Source organism: Euprymna scolopes, chromosome 38 (assembly GCF_053919585.1).
Source record: "Euprymna scolopes isolate OS-2025 chromosome 38, ASM5391958v1, whole genome shotgun sequence".
NCBI classification, from domain to species: domain Eukaryota; kingdom Metazoa; phylum Mollusca; class Cephalopoda; order Sepiida; family Sepiolidae; genus Euprymna; species Euprymna scolopes.
This window is the reverse complement of record NC_136519.1, coordinates 31925555-31945935: the sequence shown is the minus strand read 5'-3', so window position 1 is coordinate 31945935 and position 20381 is coordinate 31925555. Positions and strand designations below refer to the sequence as shown.

The 20381-nt window shown below is 33.6% G+C and overlaps 1 protein-coding gene across 1 annotated transcript in view; it reads left to right on the top strand.

Moving 5' to 3' along the window:
- Positions 1–20381, top strand: part of LOC145263117 (V-type proton ATPase subunit E-like) — a 57852-nt gene that overhangs the window by 24497 nt on the left and 12974 nt on the right. Inside the window, exons 2-5 of the mRNA XM_080120060.1 lie at positions 7931–7996; positions 10924–11033; positions 18554–18620; positions 19845–19934. Coding sequence (XP_079976186.1) covers positions 7931–7996; positions 10924–11033; positions 18554–18620; positions 19845–19934 — 333 coding nt within the window. The remainder of the gene's footprint in view (positions 1–7930; positions 7997–10923; positions 11034–18553; positions 18621–19844; positions 19935–20381) is intronic.

Here is a 20381-nt window from a genome sequence, read left to right as displayed (position 1 = left end):
AACATCATTAAAAAGCTTGAGGGAGACTTGATATGGGATATAACATACTTGCGCCAAGTGCTAAAATTTCAGTGGATGAATTAAAGGAAATATTTGGAGTATGTAGAGAAATTGCTTGGAAGTAATGGGTATAGTTATATGGAATGATTTTCCAGAGTGGTGCTGACAAAGATAGTGTAGTAATGAAATTAGTCAACATTTAGTTTTGTGGAGATTCAAGTGAAAAGGTACATTTTTGTGGGATCTTAGTATGTGTAGTCTTAAAGGCATGTTTGATAGGGGCCTAAGGGGAAGGAGTATGTTAGTGACTAAGGAGGTGTGATTTGTAATGCTTAAAATTGAGGTTTCTTGTTTTTTTTTTATTTAGTAGTTTATTCTTATCTTTAAATTTAGTGATAAAGAGTTTTTTTTTTATTTAAGGAAACAAGGGGACTTAACTGATTGACAACTTCTGGCTTTTTTTTTCAGGATTTCCCAGTTAACAATTGGTGTTAAATTTTTTCTTATGGTTAAAGAGTATACCCTGGTCTAATTCAATATTGAGCACTCTTGTATTAGCCTCGTTAAACTTAATTGGTTACTTGACCTCTGGAAAACAATAACCTCAGATATATAAAAACTACTTAATTTACTCACATAAATTTATATACGAAAGTATAGATTTATGCGTAAACTTTAAGTATTTACTTCAAAAGTGCTCAATACGTAGGTAGAGCTAGTTAGTAAGTTATAAAATGTATATGGCAATTAAGCTACACTGAATATTCCGCGTTTCATCCACTCTAGCCTGAAGAATTCTAGAGTGGATGAAACGCGGAATATTCAGTGTAGCTTAATCGCCATATACATTTTATAACTTATATATATATACCCAGTTCAGATTTGAAAAGCGCGAGACTAAAATGTATATTTCTTTTACATTTTCATCTCATTATTTGAAAATGTGAGTTCTGATCTATTTCGAGCATTATTTTTTTTTTTTTTTTTTATGCAATGCCTATAAATGTGTCATGGGAAGAAGTGAAACTGTTTTTAAAGAACAGGTATTTCTATCATGCTGTAGAGAAAATTCTTTTGTCATGTAAATAATAGAAGTCAATCAGGTTAGCAGCCGTTCTCGTGGTTATTGCTATCACCAGAAATGGTTGGCATTTGTTTGCAGCTCAATCTCCACCTGGAGATAGGGAGTTGGAAATTTTAACAGAAGTTAACTTTTTTCTATCTTATATCTATCTATGAAAGTGAGAATGTGTGTCTGTGTGTGAACACTTCTTACCTATATACTGAACAGAACTTTCGATCTACAAACTTAAAATTTGGTATATAGGTTATTCAGACACATGGAAAACTTTAATCTGGTGGAAAAAGGCTGCTATGGGGTCAAAATTGGAACGTGAGGGGGGGGGAGATCGTTAGACTTTTATCTGTCAACTGTTTCATGAATACGCATGCGTGAGTTGTTCACATGATAGATTCCTTATGTTAAGAATAAGTATGTTTGAAAACAATTTTTAAAGATTGTGTCAAGTTGGTCTAATGGTTATCATACTTGACTCGCTGTCTTTTGGGTTTTGGTTTCAATCTTTGCTCAAGTACTTTTCTTTTTACTTACAAGAAGTAAACTGTTTAGAAAAAAACATGATACTTGTATGCATATGTCTCGGTTTCTATATGAATTGAAATATATTTATGCATATTTTACGACTGAGCAACCTGCTGGCATTAAATAATAATGAAAAAATAAAAAGCAACGATTATAAAAAGAACCATCTTTTTTTTTTTTTTTGCAGTTATATATCTATACTATCTTTCTATCGCTTCATAAAGTTATATATCTATACTATCTTTCGATCGCTTCATAAAGTTATATATCTATACTATCTTTCTATCGCTTCATAAAGTTATATATCTATACTATCTTTCTATCGCTTCATAAAGTTATATATCTATACTATCTTTCGATCACTTCATAAAGTTTACTACTTGAAATATTTGGAACCAAAATTTTAAATAAACATTTCGTTCATAAGTTTCTCGTAAACACAAGACAAAAACGATTCTTAATGGAAATTGCTCAGGACAAGTCATGAAGCCACTTGATGTAAGGAACTGACAAGAACGAAAGAAGATTATTGTAAAAATAGGAGATGCCTATTGACCTTAGTCTTGAAAAGACCAAGGCTGTAGATAGGAGCAGGAAGAGAGTTCCACAACTGGATAAGAATCTGTAACATAATGCAGCATCAAAATAGTGAATTGATGAAGACTACTAGACTAAGGAGTCAAACGAGCTAGAACAATAGAAGCAGGGAATATATCAGACAATTCTGAGGAACACATGCCATAATAGTATCTGTAGAAAAGACTGAGACTAGCAACATCACGTCTGTAAGAGAGAGATTGCAGTGAAAAAGAAAGTGGGGTGGGCCAATCAAATTATAGATTAATTCTTGAGTAATACTTATGCAATTCTAATTTAATTTTAAAACTGCATAGTCTTTAATTTGAAAAGCTTTTTTTTCGTAATGTTATAATTAAAGTATATTTTTGAGTCTTTTTTTTTTTTTTTTTTTTTTATAGAATGGTTTTATATAATAAACAAAATATATTTTAAGTTTACATAAAAAAGCTAGACTTTAAAATTTGTAGTATCCTGTAATAAAAATGCATTTTTTTTTTTTTTTAGTATCTTTGTAATAACATTTTTTGGAGGAAAACTGTTTTGCCGGGGGAACAATAACTTTAGAACTGAACTGAAAATTCAAGTGAACGACTTACATTATTATCATTTTTCAATACATTGAAACAAGAGAAAGGAAAGGGCTAGGCAGAAGTGAAAGAGGGGTGGAAAAGAGATGTGAAAAAAAAAAACCCGGAGGGATTGGACCTAGTAATTCACTTCTGTTTGTTTGTTTGCACTTTTCTCAATAACCACCCCTTGGATTTTTTTTTTTAAATTTTTGTGCAAACATTAGTCATGGTGAATGTAAATTTTTGCCAAAACAGATTTTCCAAGATAACTCTGGTTGCTCCCTTTCTTTTTTTTCTTTTTTCTTTTCTTTTTTTAGTTGCATTTTTGAAAATGGTGACTGCAATTTGGTTAAAAACAATTTTAGATATGAGACAAGGTTTATTATATAATGTAAACCCTTAGTAGGGTGTGTTAATTGAGATCAGTGATAATCATGTTTTTTTTTGTTTTATCGTTTTTAGTAGCATATACTACCTAAGAAAGAGTCATGTTTCATGAAGCCATCTTCTTGAAGGTTATTTAATTACAAACAATTGTAAAAATCAAAATATAAACTTGTTTCTAAATTTTTGAGATGAGGATCGATAGTTTAAATTATTCGGTCTACTGTTCTCATCTCGAGTGTTATTTGCACAACGCTTCAGGTGATGTAACTTTGGCCTTCTTCAGATGTGTCTTATTGAACTCTGGTGAATCTTTCTGTTGAACTCCAAAATCTGCACGGAATTTCAAACAGAACCTGCTGGCATTACTGGACAGTGCGAGATCTCATTTTAACTGTGATATCTTGACTGCGTTCCCAAGCTCTTATGCGACAACACACAAATTTCTGTATCACACCCAGACCCTTACATAGCATAGATATACCTGCAGTCACTGCTTCTTTTGGTGTGGGCGGGGAACAGGGGCATGCTGTTAGACCTATCAAAAACAGTTGTGCTATTGTCTTCTAGATATCTCTCTTGTCCCTGTCCATGAGATTTGATATCAAGACACTTTTGTGTCATTCTTGAAATGCCATAACTTTTTTTTTTTTTTTTTTTTTTACAAAGGAGTCACCACTTATCAAGGCCCGGAGGCCACTCGAGGATTAGGATTAATGAGCATACAGAAGTCAATGGGACAATATTGTAGTAATCATTAGTAGTGGAAATTCGGTAAAATGTGTTACTTAAGGGGACGGCTCATCAAGAACTTGTTTACGTTGGACTTGAAGACGACCATATTGTAGTCAGCTCGGAAACGAAAGAGTTCCACAGGCGTGCAGTTCTAAGAAAGAAGCTTTGTGCATGGAATCTATGTTTAGGTTTAGGCACAGATAAAGAGTCGGGGGAAATTATTGATAACTATTCAGAAGTAACAATAATATCTAGCAATCTCAGGTTTGACGACCACTTGTCTTATATTTTCAATATGGTTAATAGGGAACTTTACATTGCGTATCCTAAGCTACCAAATTTCTCATAAATGGCATTTGCTGACTAGGCTTTACAAGGCAATGATTTGTCTTCACTTTGAATACTAGTCCATAGTGTTCGCTGGAGTTAACAAGGTGTTCTCTGATTCTCTTGAGCATCTATAGCATTGTGCCATCAGATATTCCCTGCTATGATCCTGTTCCCTCTGAAGTATATGATCTGCTTGGATTAGATTTATCTACTCGCCGGATTGTAACAGTTGCTTCTGTTGTCTACAGATTATTTCATGGTTCTTGTCCCGCCACAATGCTTAAATACTGTCCTGTGCTGCAACTTAACAGAACAAAACTGTGACGATATATACATTGACATTAAACCCTCTGCATAATCACGCCAGTGTTTATTTAGAGATGTACTGACAATCTCCTTTCACATTGTGTTCTGGAATCCTGAACGTGCTGCCTCAGAATTGTGACTGAACATCACTGTCACATTGTTGGAGTTCTGTAACCCTAACTATCGTGATATTCCTAGGTTTTATGCATTCCCTAATTAGCTTAGCAGTTTCTCTCTATTGCTAACGGTTTTATGACAGTGGTTTAATAAAGAAAAAAAATTAATTCATGGGTGTAGATGTTCTTGTTCCATCAGCCACGACTGGGTAGAAGTTTTAAGTAACTTGTGATTGTATCTTGAATGTCACATGCACTGAGGATTGAACCTTCAACCTCCAGAAGAGTGTTACTCACAACTGAATTTATGAATGTTATGCCATGGGTCCTCAAGATCAGAAATTACATCATCCAAAGCATTGTGTGAATAAAACCCAAGAAAAGAACAAACATACCTTCTTATTGGCCCAAACCTTCACAGGAACGCCATAACAATGAGTAATATTTACACAAGTTTTATTCGTCTTTCAGAGTTTGGCACGCTGAGTCTTTTTCTACATTTTCCTGGTCTTCTGTCCAAATAATCCATATAAACTTTTATTAAAATCAATCAACATTGAACTTTTTTTATATATCCCTATAATGAGGTTATGTATAGTATCAGTTTCTTGTTCTCATGGGGCAGTTGAACTGTTGTCTGGATACTTTTCACATGGGTAGGCTGGTAGTAGTACTCTTGTAAAGGTAACTATGACTAAGTGGTTAAGGATGTTGGCAACCTTTATGTGGTCCCTCTTATAAGTACCTGATGTCTTTCTAGAAAGAATTCTAACTAGAAAGATATGAGAAATTGAATGCCAACAATAATCATCTGTTTCATATGAAATGAATGAATGAGGCCCAACAGCAATAACAGCAACGGATTCAATGCTATAAATTTTTCCTACAGTTGGACCTGGACATAATGCAGCAATAGATCACAGAATGGCAACTGAAGTCGTGGACCAGTTTATCACCATACATTTTGTCAGTTAGAGATTCAGCGTCTACATACTCCCTCTTCAGTGCTAATATCAAAATGTCTTTTTGTGAATGTGATCTGGGCATTAATGTTAGCAGAGATTTGTGTTGGATAAAACCTCTCTAAAATTGTCAAGAAGGCTGAGGGTGTTTTGGCACCACCATCTATTTAAAATTGTATACAGCTATGGTGTAACTACACTATGAATTTACAACATATATCTGAAACCTCCATTTTGTTTAGAACATTGATACGTCTTGGCAACATTCATCTAGGATGGATTGAGCCGGCTCTTCCCAAAGACCACATGATGAGCAACCAGTCCCTGGACCAACAATGAACGTCATAGACTTGTAGACTGAAGCTAGGATTGACGTTGGCTTTGATGGTGTACAACCTCATCTTGAGCTAGTGTCCCGGGCATCTTCACCAGTCCTGGAGTGGGTTTAGAGCTGTTGTTTCGTGGATGAACTCTCCTGGATTGTGACGTGCAATGTGACCGTACCAACAAAGTCTCATCTTTAAAAAAGCTTAGTTAATGGGGATGATCCTGCATTGCTTCTAGACAAAATGATTCCAGTGGACCCACAGAATTCAGTAGAGGCAGTATAGGTTACACACTATCAACGTTTTGAAATCTGCAACTCTCATTGGCCAGGTCTCGCAGCCAAAGAGATGGATTGTCCAAACAAGTGTCTTATAAATCCAAACTTTCATGCCTATTCACCCATCTAGAAACTGTTGAGAGATATGTGCGCATTTCTCTGATGTTGGCTAGGGCTCAACCGACAACTGACATAAACTGCTGGAATATGTTAAGTGTTGATCCAATTTAAAAATGCTGGGAAATAAGAAAAAAAAATTAAATTTTTTTAAATAACATTTATCGGATATGAATTACGCAAAAAAAAAAGAAGAAAATGGAAAAACAGAATAAAATATAACCCATTGTAAGTTTCATGAATTAAAAAAAATTTTTTTTTAAAGAAATAGAAACACTTTGTTTTTAGGTGTAGGGTTTGTGTATGATTAAGAATAAAATTTCTATTCTTCCAATTTATTAAGTCATCTGTTTCAATGTTTGTTTTTTATTGGCTAAGAACGTTATCGCCTTTGATCAACTTGATCAGCACTCTGTATATTCCAGTGGTTTATATCGGCTGCTGGTCCAGCCCGAGCCAACATTTATGTAAATCCGGTGCACAAAGTGCAAAAGTACCAAGATATCTAACCAAGTGACTATGCTTCATCAAACATTTACCATATTCTGAATGCTTTGTTTCCTGCACTTAGATTCATTCAACTTTCAATGTCCAGCAACTAACCCACAATTATTTCTCATCTCACCAACAACTCTGAGCATCTTTTTCATTTCTATTTGTCTAACATATGTGGACATGATTGCAAAGTCAATGATAAAATGTTTTTGATCTATGAGGGTATGACCCTAATGATTTGGACGATCTTATTTATAACTAGGCCAATGACAAGAAAATATTCTTTTTATTATTTTAACTTTCGAGTATATATATCAGTTAATATCTTATGTGTTTAGATAGTGATGTTTCTTGATTAACTGTCAAACTGTGTCAGACATATACTCAAGAATCAAAACAATGATAAGAATATTCTCTTGTCATAGCCCTATCTATAACTACGCGTTGGGAGAATCAACCAATGAGAAGCCTCTGACCTCATTATAAAAATAGCGAATTTTGGATGCAATCCAGTTCACTGTAAGTCTCCGCCTTGAAAAGACAGGACCGGACCGCATTGATTCTTCACAGCCATGTTTGTTCTCAAGAATTACTCAACACTAGCGATGGCGACCGCATTGATTCTTCGCCGATTTGATTTACTACCGCCATCTTTGTTCATCATAATGTCTCAACGCTTAACAGTCAGAAAACACCACAGCTCTCATAACTTTCGGAAACGGTTTTTCATGTTCAGAATTGCTGGAGCATCGAACAAACTGTCTGCATCAGTTATTGGCTGCCGAGACACTGCATCCTTTTAAACCTTTGTTCTTCCTGAAATTAAACTATACCTGATGCCCCATTTCTCCAAGCATATGCACACACGTATCCAGTTGTAATACATCTGAGCACTGTCCACAAAAAAACTGCTGAAATTAAGCTTGACCAACAGCATTGTAGAAATGCTTGGACATGCGTAAAATTATTTATTCACAGTAAACGTAAGCAAACTCTTTCCTTTTTTTGAGAAAATATTTTTGTCTGGAAATAACTTTTTTTTTTCCTTTTTATTTCTAAAAAGTTTTTTATCAAATTTGATTGTCGCTAAATTCTTTAAAAAAAAAAAAAAATTTTTTTTAATTTTTCAGATCAACCATATGATGGCCTTCATCAACCAGGAGGCCAATGAAAAGGCAGAAGAAATTGATGTCAAGGTAGAAAATTTCTCTTTTTATTAATAAATGGTAAATTAATTTAAAAAGCATGGTAGAATTTCTAAGGGAATCTTGTGCGTGTGTGCGTGCGTGTGTGTGTGTGTGTGTGTGTGGATAAGAAAAAAGGAATTAAAACTGTAAATTAAAATTTACAATTAAATTTATTATTTGACAGAATACTCCTGCAAGCAATGTTCAAAGTCCTTATTCCACGGAGTTTCAAAGAATGTTCGTGCTGTTCCTCTCATCAGAGGACAGAAAGAAATTAGCAAATTATAACTGTAGCTAGGCTAGAATTTGCTGGTTGAGGCATTAGATGAAACTACGATTTATGATAATCATAAATTGCAAAATGTTCATGTCTGTTAAGAAACGTGTGAAGAAATGTGGTAAAGAATAGAAATAAACCAGGAATAACATTCCTGCTTATTTTAAGACTCTTTCAATGGTAATCCGAAAAGCAAAAAGGAATTTTTTAAAAGGAATCCAACAGTTGAACAGAAAAGAGAAATATACAGATAGTTTTTTTTAACCAACGATGGAAGTTGACTTGTTGGTTTTTCTATTTGTATATTTCTCTTTTCTGTTCAACTAAGACCGATCCTTGTTCACTTTTGGATTATACTGATTGAAAGAACAATTTTTATCAATTTGAGTTGATTTTATCAATTTTTTTTCTACCGGATTATATTACCCACTGGATTTTAAATTCTGACTGTTGGATTCCTTTTAAAAAAATTTTTTTTTTTTTTTTTTTTTTTTTTTCTTGTTAACTGGAAAGAAGTTTATATAAAATGATTTTATAAAAGAAACAGTAGATTCTCTAGAGTGCAATGTAGAATAACATATTTTGGACTAAGCTACTGCATGGAGGCATGTGAAGCTTCCTACCAGGCGATTTCACGGGTTTCAATAAAAATATAGGAGTGCGAAGTATTCATATATATATTATTCCTTAATTGGAATTCATTTTTGAGATGAGCATTATATATTAATTTATTTTTATTTCGGACTATTATTCTCATCTTTATTAGTTGTTGTTTTTTTTATCTTTTTTATTGTTTTTTTTTAATTCACAACGTTTCGGCCAACTATTCCTCAACAACTAATAAAGATGAGAATAATAGTCCGAAATAAAAATAAATTAATGCAAAGTATTCGTTGATAATCATTCAATCTCGGACAACGTCAGGTCTCCCTGCTAGTGTGTGTGTGTATATTCAAAACAAAATTTATATTCAATGAGTAACCTCATTTGCATATCACATTAAAGAAAATCTATTTTAATTATTAGCTCGATTTTAAGTGTTTGTTGTGATAGAATCGTTTTGTTCTATTAAGAAATATTATTTAAAGTTGATTTAATTTATTTTTAATTTTATTTTATTTTCAATTATTAATAGCTGACAATGGTTGCATTTGAAACTGGAAGTAAGATTGTTCGTAGTTATGAGAGTTATTTCCCGTTTAAGTTATGAAAGTTACTTTGTGTTTGATTTTCATAGAGCAAGATGGAGGTGTTTTATGCTTCATTAAATCCAACATGTCATTTTTCATATTCAGTGTATTTTAAATATGTGACTAATCCCTCTGCTCAGCAATGTTCCAACCGGGCAACGGAGAAAACATATCCTCATACATATGTATGTGAGAAAAATGGAAATAGTATTGCGACAAATTAGAGAAATAAGAAGGAACAGACGGAGTTATGTGTTCATCAACGTTTCCTCTTGATTATATATATATATATATATATATATATATATATATATATATATGTGTTATTTGAGAAGGCAAACTGAGAATTAATAAAATAGTAATCAACGTTTCGTCCCTATTTCAGGGGACATCATCAGGATTTTGTAGGAAAAATGTTGAAGAAAATGATTGCAGATTTTGGGATTTTTTTTTCCTTTTTTTGCTTGCATGTGGTCTACAATCATTTTCTTCAACATTTTTCCTACGAAATCCTGATGATGTCCCCTGAAATAGGGATGAAACGTTGATTACTAGTTTATTAATTCTCAGTTTTCCTTCTCAAATAACATAACGCGAACCATCGCTTGTATTTTTATTTTATTTTTACTCATATATATATATATATATATATATATACATACGTTTTATTTTTTATTACCGTATCTTTCTGTTAAGTTACATTATTGTTTCAGCTACTGGGCCGTTTCTGTAAAAGTCTGAGGAAGCTACAGACGGCCAAAAAAAAAAAACGGCCCGGTAGCTGAAACAATAATCTAACTTAACAGAAAGATACGATAATAAAAAATAAAACGCATATTTGCTCTACAACAGTATTGAGCACTTTCTTCAGGTCTTCTTAATTACCATTTCTACTAAACTATATAATATATATATATATATATATATATATATGTATGTATGTATGTATTTATGTATGTATAATAGCAGTTATAGACAAGACAAAGCCATATGTTGGTATACATAGATTTATTTGTCAATGTAATAAGGAGACACACTAATTGGAGGAGGTGTTAGATGCTCTTAATACCTAGATATTTCGAAGCCTAATGCTTCCCATCAGAAGAGGGGCTAAAGGGCAAACATTTCAATGCAATATGCACTAGTGAACATATCTGATATTTGTTTAATTAGCCTATGTATGAAAATTGCATATAATCTTTCCACTAACCTAATTTTTGACAACTATATCATTTTGTTTATTATTAATTACTAGTAACATTTTTTTTTTTTATCTAACATCTAGCTAATGGTCTGTGGCTTATAATTAGGATTATGAAATATGTGTGTGAAATGAAATCTTTATTTTTCTAAATCAATGGAAATTATCTAAACATGTTCTATAAAATATATTTATACATTTTTAAGAAGGCTATGTGCCATATATATATATATTTTTTTTTTTTTCCTCACTTTTTCCATCTCTACAGGCTGAAGAAGAATTTAACATTGAGAAAGGTCGTTTGGTTCAACAACAGAGAGTAAAAATTCTGGAATATTATGAACGTAAAGAAAAGCAAGTGGAATTGCAGAAAAAAATGTAAGTTTAACAAAAAAAATTTACCCCCCCCTCTCTCTCTACCATATACGAGTATTTCTTCTATAGACAACATTTGAACAGTTTTATAAGAATCAGAGCTAGTTTCCGGTTGAAATACTTTTAGCATTATGATTAGAATGTTGTCAATGCCAGTTGTTTTGCTGGGGGTCAAGTTTCTTAAGTTTGGCAACATTATAGACAGATGCTGCAAAGAGTATTTTCAATCATTGGCAAAATTTCAGAAGGTCAATGGTCCTGATCACAGAGGGTGAAGTTTGATGCAAAATTCTTTGCAAAGGGTTTGGCTTTGTTGGATGTTGAGAAAATCACCTCTGGTACATTGATGATGGTTAGAATAACGGACACACATCTGTTTAGGACCCTGTTTTTTGTCAAAACTCTTGGGAACCAAGCTTCTGCTCAGCTACTTTAGACTTGACAGATTCATGTTTTTTATAACTCTTTTGCAGTGTAGTGGTTTCTATGCACAATAGCGACGCCACATTTTTGGGTAAACCATGGCTGGCTGTTTGGTTTCTATTGGAATTTCTTAGAGGGTATGTAGCTGTTTATCCTGATGGTTAACCAGTCAGTCAAGCTGAATGCTATAGAGGACACATACTTTTTAAACATAGAACACGGAGGTCTTTCAGAAATTAATATTTAGAAGCTATCTCAGCCATCTATAAAATATTAATACATTGTACAATGGAGAGGGTTTTATTGCATTTAATTTTTATATTAATTGATACAACAAGGTGATCAGGAGATGCCAACAAAGAAAGAACAGAAGATGAGCACAATTCAGGGCAAGTTGTAAGAAAAAGATATAGAAAACTTACAAATTGACCATCAGCATTGAGCATGAGTGTAAAATGTTTTTGACTTGTGATGGGGATATGAGACGAATGGATTCGCCAATCATTTTTATAACCAACGGCTGTGCTAAACAACCAATCAAAACGTCCCAAAATTATTATAAAAATTGTCGAATTTTGGATTCAATCAGTTCGCCGTTTACTACGTCATGGACCGCATTTAATTCTTGGCCGCCATCTTGGTTACTGATCTGAACTACGCCGCCATCTTGGTTAACAGGTTATGCGCCCAGCCACCGTCTTTTCTTTGACGGATAAGTTCATTAACAATCTGTATTGGATCATAAGCCAGAGAGAAATCATGACAAAACCTTATTTCGTCATCTGTCCTGTTAGAGTAGACTCGCCTTTCAACATTGTATTAGGGTGACAAAGTTCTTGTGGTTTTTAACTTTTAAATACAGATGAACATATCTCGACTTAAATAAAAATTTATTGATTGAAATAAGCACCATCAGAATCAATACACTTTTGCCAATGCAAAACAAGTGTATTCATGCCAGTAACATAAAAATCTTGTGTTCTGGTGGCGATGCAGTCGCTGAAGGTGTTTTTGATATCGCTTAGGTTTTTGAAGCATTTCTCATGCAAAAAGTTGTCGATATGCTTGAAAAAGTGGTAGTTGGTATGTGATCGGTCTGGAGAGTATGGTAGATAAAGCAGTTGTGTAGTTTAATTTGTTCAACTTCTGCAGGGTTAGTTTATTAATGCGCGATTAGGCATTGTTGCAGAGGAGAATTAGGCCTTTTCTGTTGACTAATGATGGGTGTTGTTGTGGAAGTTTCTGATGCATTTCGCCCATTTGTTGACAGTACTTCACTGTTGCAATGGTTTTGCCTGCATTAAAAAAAAAAACTAATAAATGAAACCGATCACAGACCACCAAAGAGTCAGCATGATCTTCGTTTAGTGCAATTCTGGCTTCAGGAAGTGTTATGGAGCTTCGTCAGCATCTAAATCACTGAGCTGAGTGTCACCAGTAGTAAAGAACCCACTTTCCATCGCAAGTCACAACCCGATCGAGAAAAGAGCCCTTCTTGTTGCGTAAAAGAAGGGAAGATGACCCTTCGTAACAGCGTTTCTTTTGGTTGTCATTCAATTCGTGAGGCACCCATTTATAAAGTTTTTTGTCTTTCCAATCTCTCAAGTGGTTGGAAATCATTATATACATTACGTCTAATTCAGAAGCAAGTTCTTGAGCAATTGTGCGTGGATTAGCTTCGACTAAGGTTCTAAATTGATCATTGTCAACGTCTGATGGCCAACCACTATTCTCATCATCTTCAAGACTCTTACTGCCACCACAGAATTTCTTAAACCACCATTGTGCTGTGTGTTCAGTAGTGGTTCAGGGGTTAAACATTTTGTTGATATCGCAAGCTGTTTCAGTAGCCTTTTTGGTCTAGATTGAATTGAAATAAGAAAATTGTGTGAATTTGCTTTTTTCCATCTTGTATTCAATGTTCTGAAAAGAAGATGTAATTGTTTTAAAATGATTGTAATTTAAACGATTAGATAGAGCAAAAAACACTCTTTAAAATGATATATAAAGTAAAGGTATTATAACAAAAACTTATTTTAAATCAAAATTATAAATTCCACAGGGACTTGCTCATCAATCTAATAAATATTGAAATCTCCACAGACGTCAATGTTAGCAGAAAAGTAAATATACTCGATAAGGTTAAATTTTTTTTTTTTCAGAGATACTCTCAAAGATAGTAACTCCATCATTGTGGGAGGATGATAGAGGGCAAATATAAATGCAGTGCTGTAAGTGCTACTCTGGGGCACACATAGGAAAATTTAGTTTTCTTTGGAGATGTTCCTATCATCTGGAACACCGTACTTATGTAGGCACATATTCCATGTTGGGGGGGGGCAGCTCCCTACAAAAAGGAAGTATATAAAAAGTTCTAAAAACATAGTACCCCCTCCTCCTCCTCTGAGTACCCCAGCAAAAAGAAATCCTTTGCTGGACATACAAAAACATGCGCGGCAGTTTTGTCTTTTATATATATACTAGTGAGGGGTACCCGGCGTTGCCCGGGTGTTTGTAGGTGTGTGTGTGAAAAAAAACAGGTGCCCGTGAAAAAAAAAGCCTTGACGACGCGCAGTTGGAAAATAGTAAAGTGTGAAAAAAAAAGCAGGTGCGCGTTTTTGATTGACGTGACGTCGATAGCTATTCAGCAGTTAGCATTTTGTGCGGGACAGTTTTTAATGAAGTCAATAAATCGGTTTGTTTGTTTTTTAAAAACCCGCTCCCCCGTCTGATATGACGAAGTCGACATTGACCAAACGTTACTTAGCTCTCTAGAGACCACTGGCTCTGGGCCTGTGATTAGTCGAGTTTCGCTTTTTTTTTTATACCGAAAACTGAATGTAACATGTGCCGATGCGGGAAATGTGGAATAATTAACGTTTGAAAGTCAATAAAATTAAATAGACAGGCGAGCTCCATGGTTAACTGCGAGATATTACAATTTATAGATGATATAAAAAATTTTAAGAAGTTGTGAAGCGAGCGAGCGCTTCTCTGAAAGAAGCCTTTTGTGGACATCGAGGAAAAGCGTACATACATACATACATTTTCACTTTTATATTTATATATATATATGAGGAGTTAAAGAATTTGTGGAGGAGGTGAGCACAGAGCAGTGAGGAAAAAGAGGTAAAATTTTTGAAGACTAATGAAAAAGAAGTCATACCAGTTAATACTAATATGGCAATGAGACCGCACACCAGAAGCTACTGCACCATCCAGAATCAATTCACCAAATAGCAATACAGCAGCCCCAGTACTTTACACTTGGTGATAGGACGGCCTCTTCGGGAGTTAATCCAATGTTCGGGTCCCCAACTATCAGGCAGATAATGCTTCATTACATTATGTTTTGAGTTTTTGATGTTTTGACATGAACTGCATTTTTCTAATCACCACAAAACATTTAGCGGTCAGCAATTTGTCTTTTTTTTTTTTTTTTTTTTAAATATTCAGAAGGTCAAATTCTTTCAGATAAGAAACTGATGTTTATGAATTAATTACCTTTTTAATCTTTTTATTACAAATTATTTAGATTGCTTTTATTTATTTTTTAATCATGATGTGAATTTTTTTTTTTTTTTTTTTGCTGTTTTGCGTTACCACTCTATTATGCCATGTTTCAATTCAAAAATAAATATTTGTTGCTCTTTTTTATTTATTAATCATGACATGAATTTTTATTACTGTTTTGCGAAATGGAAGTCAAGTGGTTACCAGTGTAGATCTGTTAAGTGTCGAGCCATTATGTTGAACAAAGATGGCGGTAGTAAATCAAATCGTTGAAGAATCAATGCAGTCGCGATCTCAAGTCGAGTAATTCTTACTTACAAAGATGGCGGCGAAGAATCAATGTAATCATGATTCAATCGTTTCAAGACAGAGGTTGACAACAAACTAAATTGAATCCAAAATTCGATTTTTTATTTTTATTTTTATTTTTTTTTTACATGGTAGTCACCACTTATCAATGCCCAGAAGCCACTCGGGGATAAGGGTTATTGCATGTACAGTAATCAATGGGATAATATCGTAGTAATTGTTAGTAATGGAGATTTGATAACGTCTTACTTAAGGGGGCGGTTTATCAAGAATTTGTTTATGTTGGATTTGAAGACATCCACATTGTAGTCAGGTGGGAAACGGGTAAATGGAAGAGAGTTTCACAGGCGTGCACTTCTGAGAAAGAAGCTTTGTTCATGGAATCTACGTTTTGATTTAGGCACAGATAAGGAATGGGGAAATTTATTGACGGTGGTTTTAGCTAGATGGGTGTTTTTTGTGAAAGATTGGCGAGGGGGGCAGAGATTGGAGCTCAGATGAGCACTTACCATGGAAATAACAATAAAACAAAGATATTTTTTATAATAAATTTGAAGGCTTCTGATTGGTCGATTGTCCTAACCATAAGTTATAAGTAAGATCATCGGAATCCTTGTGGTCATACCCTTATCAGTAATCAAAAACATTTGAACATCTGTTATGCCATGTTTGAATTTAAAGAAAAAAAAAAATTATTTGTTGCCGATTTAGTGTCTCGGTTAGTATGACCTCACAATACAAATGCCATCAGAAATCAATTGTTGATGATGATTGAAAAGTCTATTTGACTTGATAAGCATTTATAAGTAGACTAGCGGGGGGGGGTACCCGGCGATGCCCGGGTGTTTTGAGGTGTGTGTGGTTTTGGGTAAATCAGAACTCCAAGGGGGGGGGGGGTATAAAAAAAAAAAGTTTTGGTAGGTGAGTATGAGGATCGAACCTGAACCCTTGAGGCAAAGTTGGAAATTAAAGTGTGAAAAAAAGACGTACGATGTTAACCACTGGGCCACCGCAACATGCAACACAAACAGGTTTGAATTTATTAAAAACAGGTGGCTGCAATAAAAGTTAACTCTGCTGCTTCTATTTGACCTAATTAATGAGGTCAAATAGAAGTCATGCAGTTAACTTTTGGTTTACCCAACTTTGACTGGTTTTTTCCCCAACAGATGTTGGGGAGGGAGAAACAAGGCAAACGAACGATGTTAAATGTAAAAATCGAAAAAAGAAAACAGAAAAACTAACGTTAACCCCCCCCCCCCCCAAAAAAAAACCTGAAAACCCAACTTTGACTGGTTTTTTCCCCAACAGATGTTGGGGAGGGAGAAACAAGGCAAACGAACGATGTTAAATGTAAAAATCGAAAAAAGAAAACAGAAAAACTAACGTTAATCCCCCCCCCCCCAAAAAAAACCTGAAAACTGGCTTAAATAAGCCTGTTTCGATATTAAAATTTAAAAAATTGGTGGGTACCCGGGTGTTTTTGGGTGTCGCTAAGCGAAGTAGTAAAAAAAAAAAAAAAAAAAAAAAAAAAAAAAAAAAAAAAAAAAAAAAAAACGTTACGTGAAAAATGGCTTGAATAACACTAGTTCAATATTTAAATTTAAAAAATCGAGGAAAAAAAGACCTCTCGCACCACGATTCGAACCCAAGACATTTAGATAATGAACCAACGTGCTAACCAACTGAGCTAAGGCGATGTACATTAAATTTAGTCAGTTCTTCAACTATTTAAAGTAAATCGGGTTATGATGTCATCTGACGCATGCGTAGAACCGGTCGTTGTCACGAGAGGACCGTTTTTGTTGTTAAATAAATAAATTCAAACGTTTTCCGTTGTATGTCACGGTGGCCCTGTCGAAAATTGTCGATTTCGGGGTGAAAAAAATGAACGTTTTTGGCCAATTTTTTGATATTTTTTGTGCGAAGGATGGGGCTTCAATATGATACCGAGTTTGTGAATTTTCGTTGTGTCTGTCAAAAGTTTTTAGCAGACACACAAACACACATACATACATACATACACACATTTTCGCTTTTATATTTATAGACTAGCGAGGGGTACCCGGCGTTGCCCGGTGTTTTTCGGGGTATGTGAAAAAAACCTGAAGCCTTCACGACGCGCAGTTGGAAAATAGTAACGTGTTTAAAAAAAACGGGTGCGCGTTTTTGATTGACGGCGATAGGTATTCAGCAGTTAGCATTTTGTGCGGGACAGTTTTGAATGAGGTGAATAAATCGGTTTGTTTGTTTATAAAACGCGCTCCCTGTTTATTAGGAGGAGCGAAATGAAAGCTACAGTCTGATATGACAACATCGACATTGAACAAACGTTACTTAGCTCTCTTGAGACAACTGGCTTTCGACCTGTGGTTAGAGTTGAGTTTCGCTTTTTTTTTATACCGAAAACCGAATGTAACGCGTGCCGATGCAAGAAATGTGGAATAATTAACGTTTGAAAGTCAATAAAATTAAATAGACAGGCGAACTCCGTGGGTAACTCTGAGATATTACAATTTATAGATGATATAAAAAGTTTTAAGAAGTTGTGAACCGAGCAAGCGCTTCTCTGAAAGAAGCCTTTTGTGGACATCGAGGAAAAGCGTACGTACATACATACATACATACATACATACATTTTCGCTTTTATATATATATAGATAGATAGATAGCACTATAAAATAATAAAAGAAAATAATAATTGAAATCCATGCACAGAGAGAATGCTCAGAACTGGTAGCCTTGTGTCAGACTAGTCTATGGAACATATTTGGGTAAGAAATAAGTTTAATGAATATGCCAACACATGATAAATCCACAGCAGTATTTTTAAACTTTATTTTGGTGCTAAATTGTCCTTCTTATAATTTCTTTATTTTGACTTGATTTTGTCTAATATTTCAGTCAGCCGTTAAATGCAAAATTATCGAGAGGAAAAAAAAAATAAATGAAAAATAAAACCGTAGGCAGTTGACCATTTTTTTTTTTTTTTTTTTTTTTTTTTTAAGATATGAACACAAAAGTCACAGAATACACAAATAAAGTAACAAATGAGTTTAAAAGTAACAAAGTTGGCAACAGTGTAACGAAAAGAATGTGTGTTACTGAACTTTTGAGATGAGGGTTGATAATTCACATTATTTGGATTGTTAATACTACTGTTCTCAGCTTTGAGTGTTATTCATGCAGCCTAGACAAGTAATGATGTATTATTATAAAAATATTTTTGATTTTGCTGTCTTGGTTAACGTTTTCTTTTTTTTTTTTTTTTTTTCCAGTCAAAGCTCTAACCTTTTAAATCAAGCCCGACTGAAAGTACTGAAGAGTCGTGAAGACCATGTTAGGGTAAGTCTTAATCTTTTTTTTTCCCGACCTCTTTGTGAAAATATTGCGTTTGTTTTCTGTCTCCCTTTTCAATGATATCAAACAGTAAGAAAAAAAATAATAATAATTGGAGATCATTCTGCACTTGTATTATGTGGATTTGAACCCATGGCGTAACGGATAAAATACTAAGTAACATTCAGTTCTAATTGACATACTGTTAGAGTTCAGAATTTCACCATAAAAAAAAAAAAAAAAAAAAATCAGCGCTTCTACAGAATTGGGACGAGATTTCGTAGTCGATAAATGGAGTTTTCAGACAAAAAACAATAGTTTCAACGGATTTTTTTTGTCAATTCTAATAAGTTACAATGGTAGCTTCCAAATTATGCAGTCGAAATTAATTGAATTTTACTGAATTATTCAACAAAACAACTTAAATCGTGTTAGCAGGTGAAAAACTGATGCCATCTTGTTTAAATCAAAACAAAAAATTACCTCCCTTTTGAATTCTCCTGTGTTTTACGATCGTTTTCATCAAATTCTATTTCTTTTCTTTAATAAATAATTTTTTACCTTATCGATTTTCGTAATTTTTGGATATAATCATCTTAAAAATAAGAGGAATACGTAGATACTATTGTTTTCATATGAAATTCAGTATTAAGATTTCCGAAATTTCGTCCCAATAGTGTAGAAGTGCCAAAAAATTTGTATGATGTACATACTTGTGACTCAAAAATATCATATTCCAAAAATTATGTAAATCCTGCTAGTTTCAATTGTTAGATTATCTCCCCCCTTTTTTTTCTTTTTTCTTTAGATTGCTTTCAACCTTGCAAGATTTATGTTGTAATGCCTACAAATTTTCATAAGTCAGTTACAAATGACTTTATAAAAATAAAACTACTTGATTAATTTATGATTTTTGGAATATGATATTTTTACTTCATCACAACTACGTATATCATACAGATCTTTGTGTATTTTTGTTTTTTAATATAAGGCAAATTCTCAAATACTTTTTTTTTTTCTTTTTGCTCTCGGTAAAACCAGATAATTAATAATTACTTTTTTGTATTTCATATTTGGTCATTGGATAATCTCATTTTTAATATGGGTAATAATTAGGGTACAAGTTTATTAAACAGATTTTTTCCATAGTTGATAAAAATTTCATTTGTTTTCCATAAAAAAGACATAATTCTCTTTTTTTTTTTTTCTTTTTTTTTTTTTCCCCCCCAGGATGTTTTGGAAGAAGCTCGAAGACGTCTTGGACAAATTTCTCATGACAAAGCTCGTTACAAGCAGGTGATGGACGGTCTTGTTTCGCAGGTAAATTTTCAGATTTTTTTAATAAAAACTTTTTAAGAACAATTTTTTTGGGGGGTTTGGGGGTCATTTTCCAGAATTTTTGCTTTTTCTTTTTTCGCTTTTTCTTTCTTCACTCTTTCTTTTTTTGCCTTTTTCCTTGTTTTCTCTTTATTTTCTCTTTTTTCTCTATCTTTTTCTCTTTCTCATATTTTTTCTTTTTTTTTTTTCTTTCTCTTATTCTCTCTCTATCTATCTCTCTCTTATTCTCCTCTGCTTTTTTCCGGTTTCTCTGTTTTCTTCCAGGTTCATTTTTTTTTTTTTTTTTTTTCTGTTTTCTTCGTTTTTTATTCAATATTTTTTCTTTTCTATTTTCTTTTTTTTTCTCTTCCTCTCATATTCTATTTCTCTTAGTCTTTTTCCTTTTTCTTTTTTCTCTGGTTCATTTTTTTATTTCTTTTTGTTCATTTT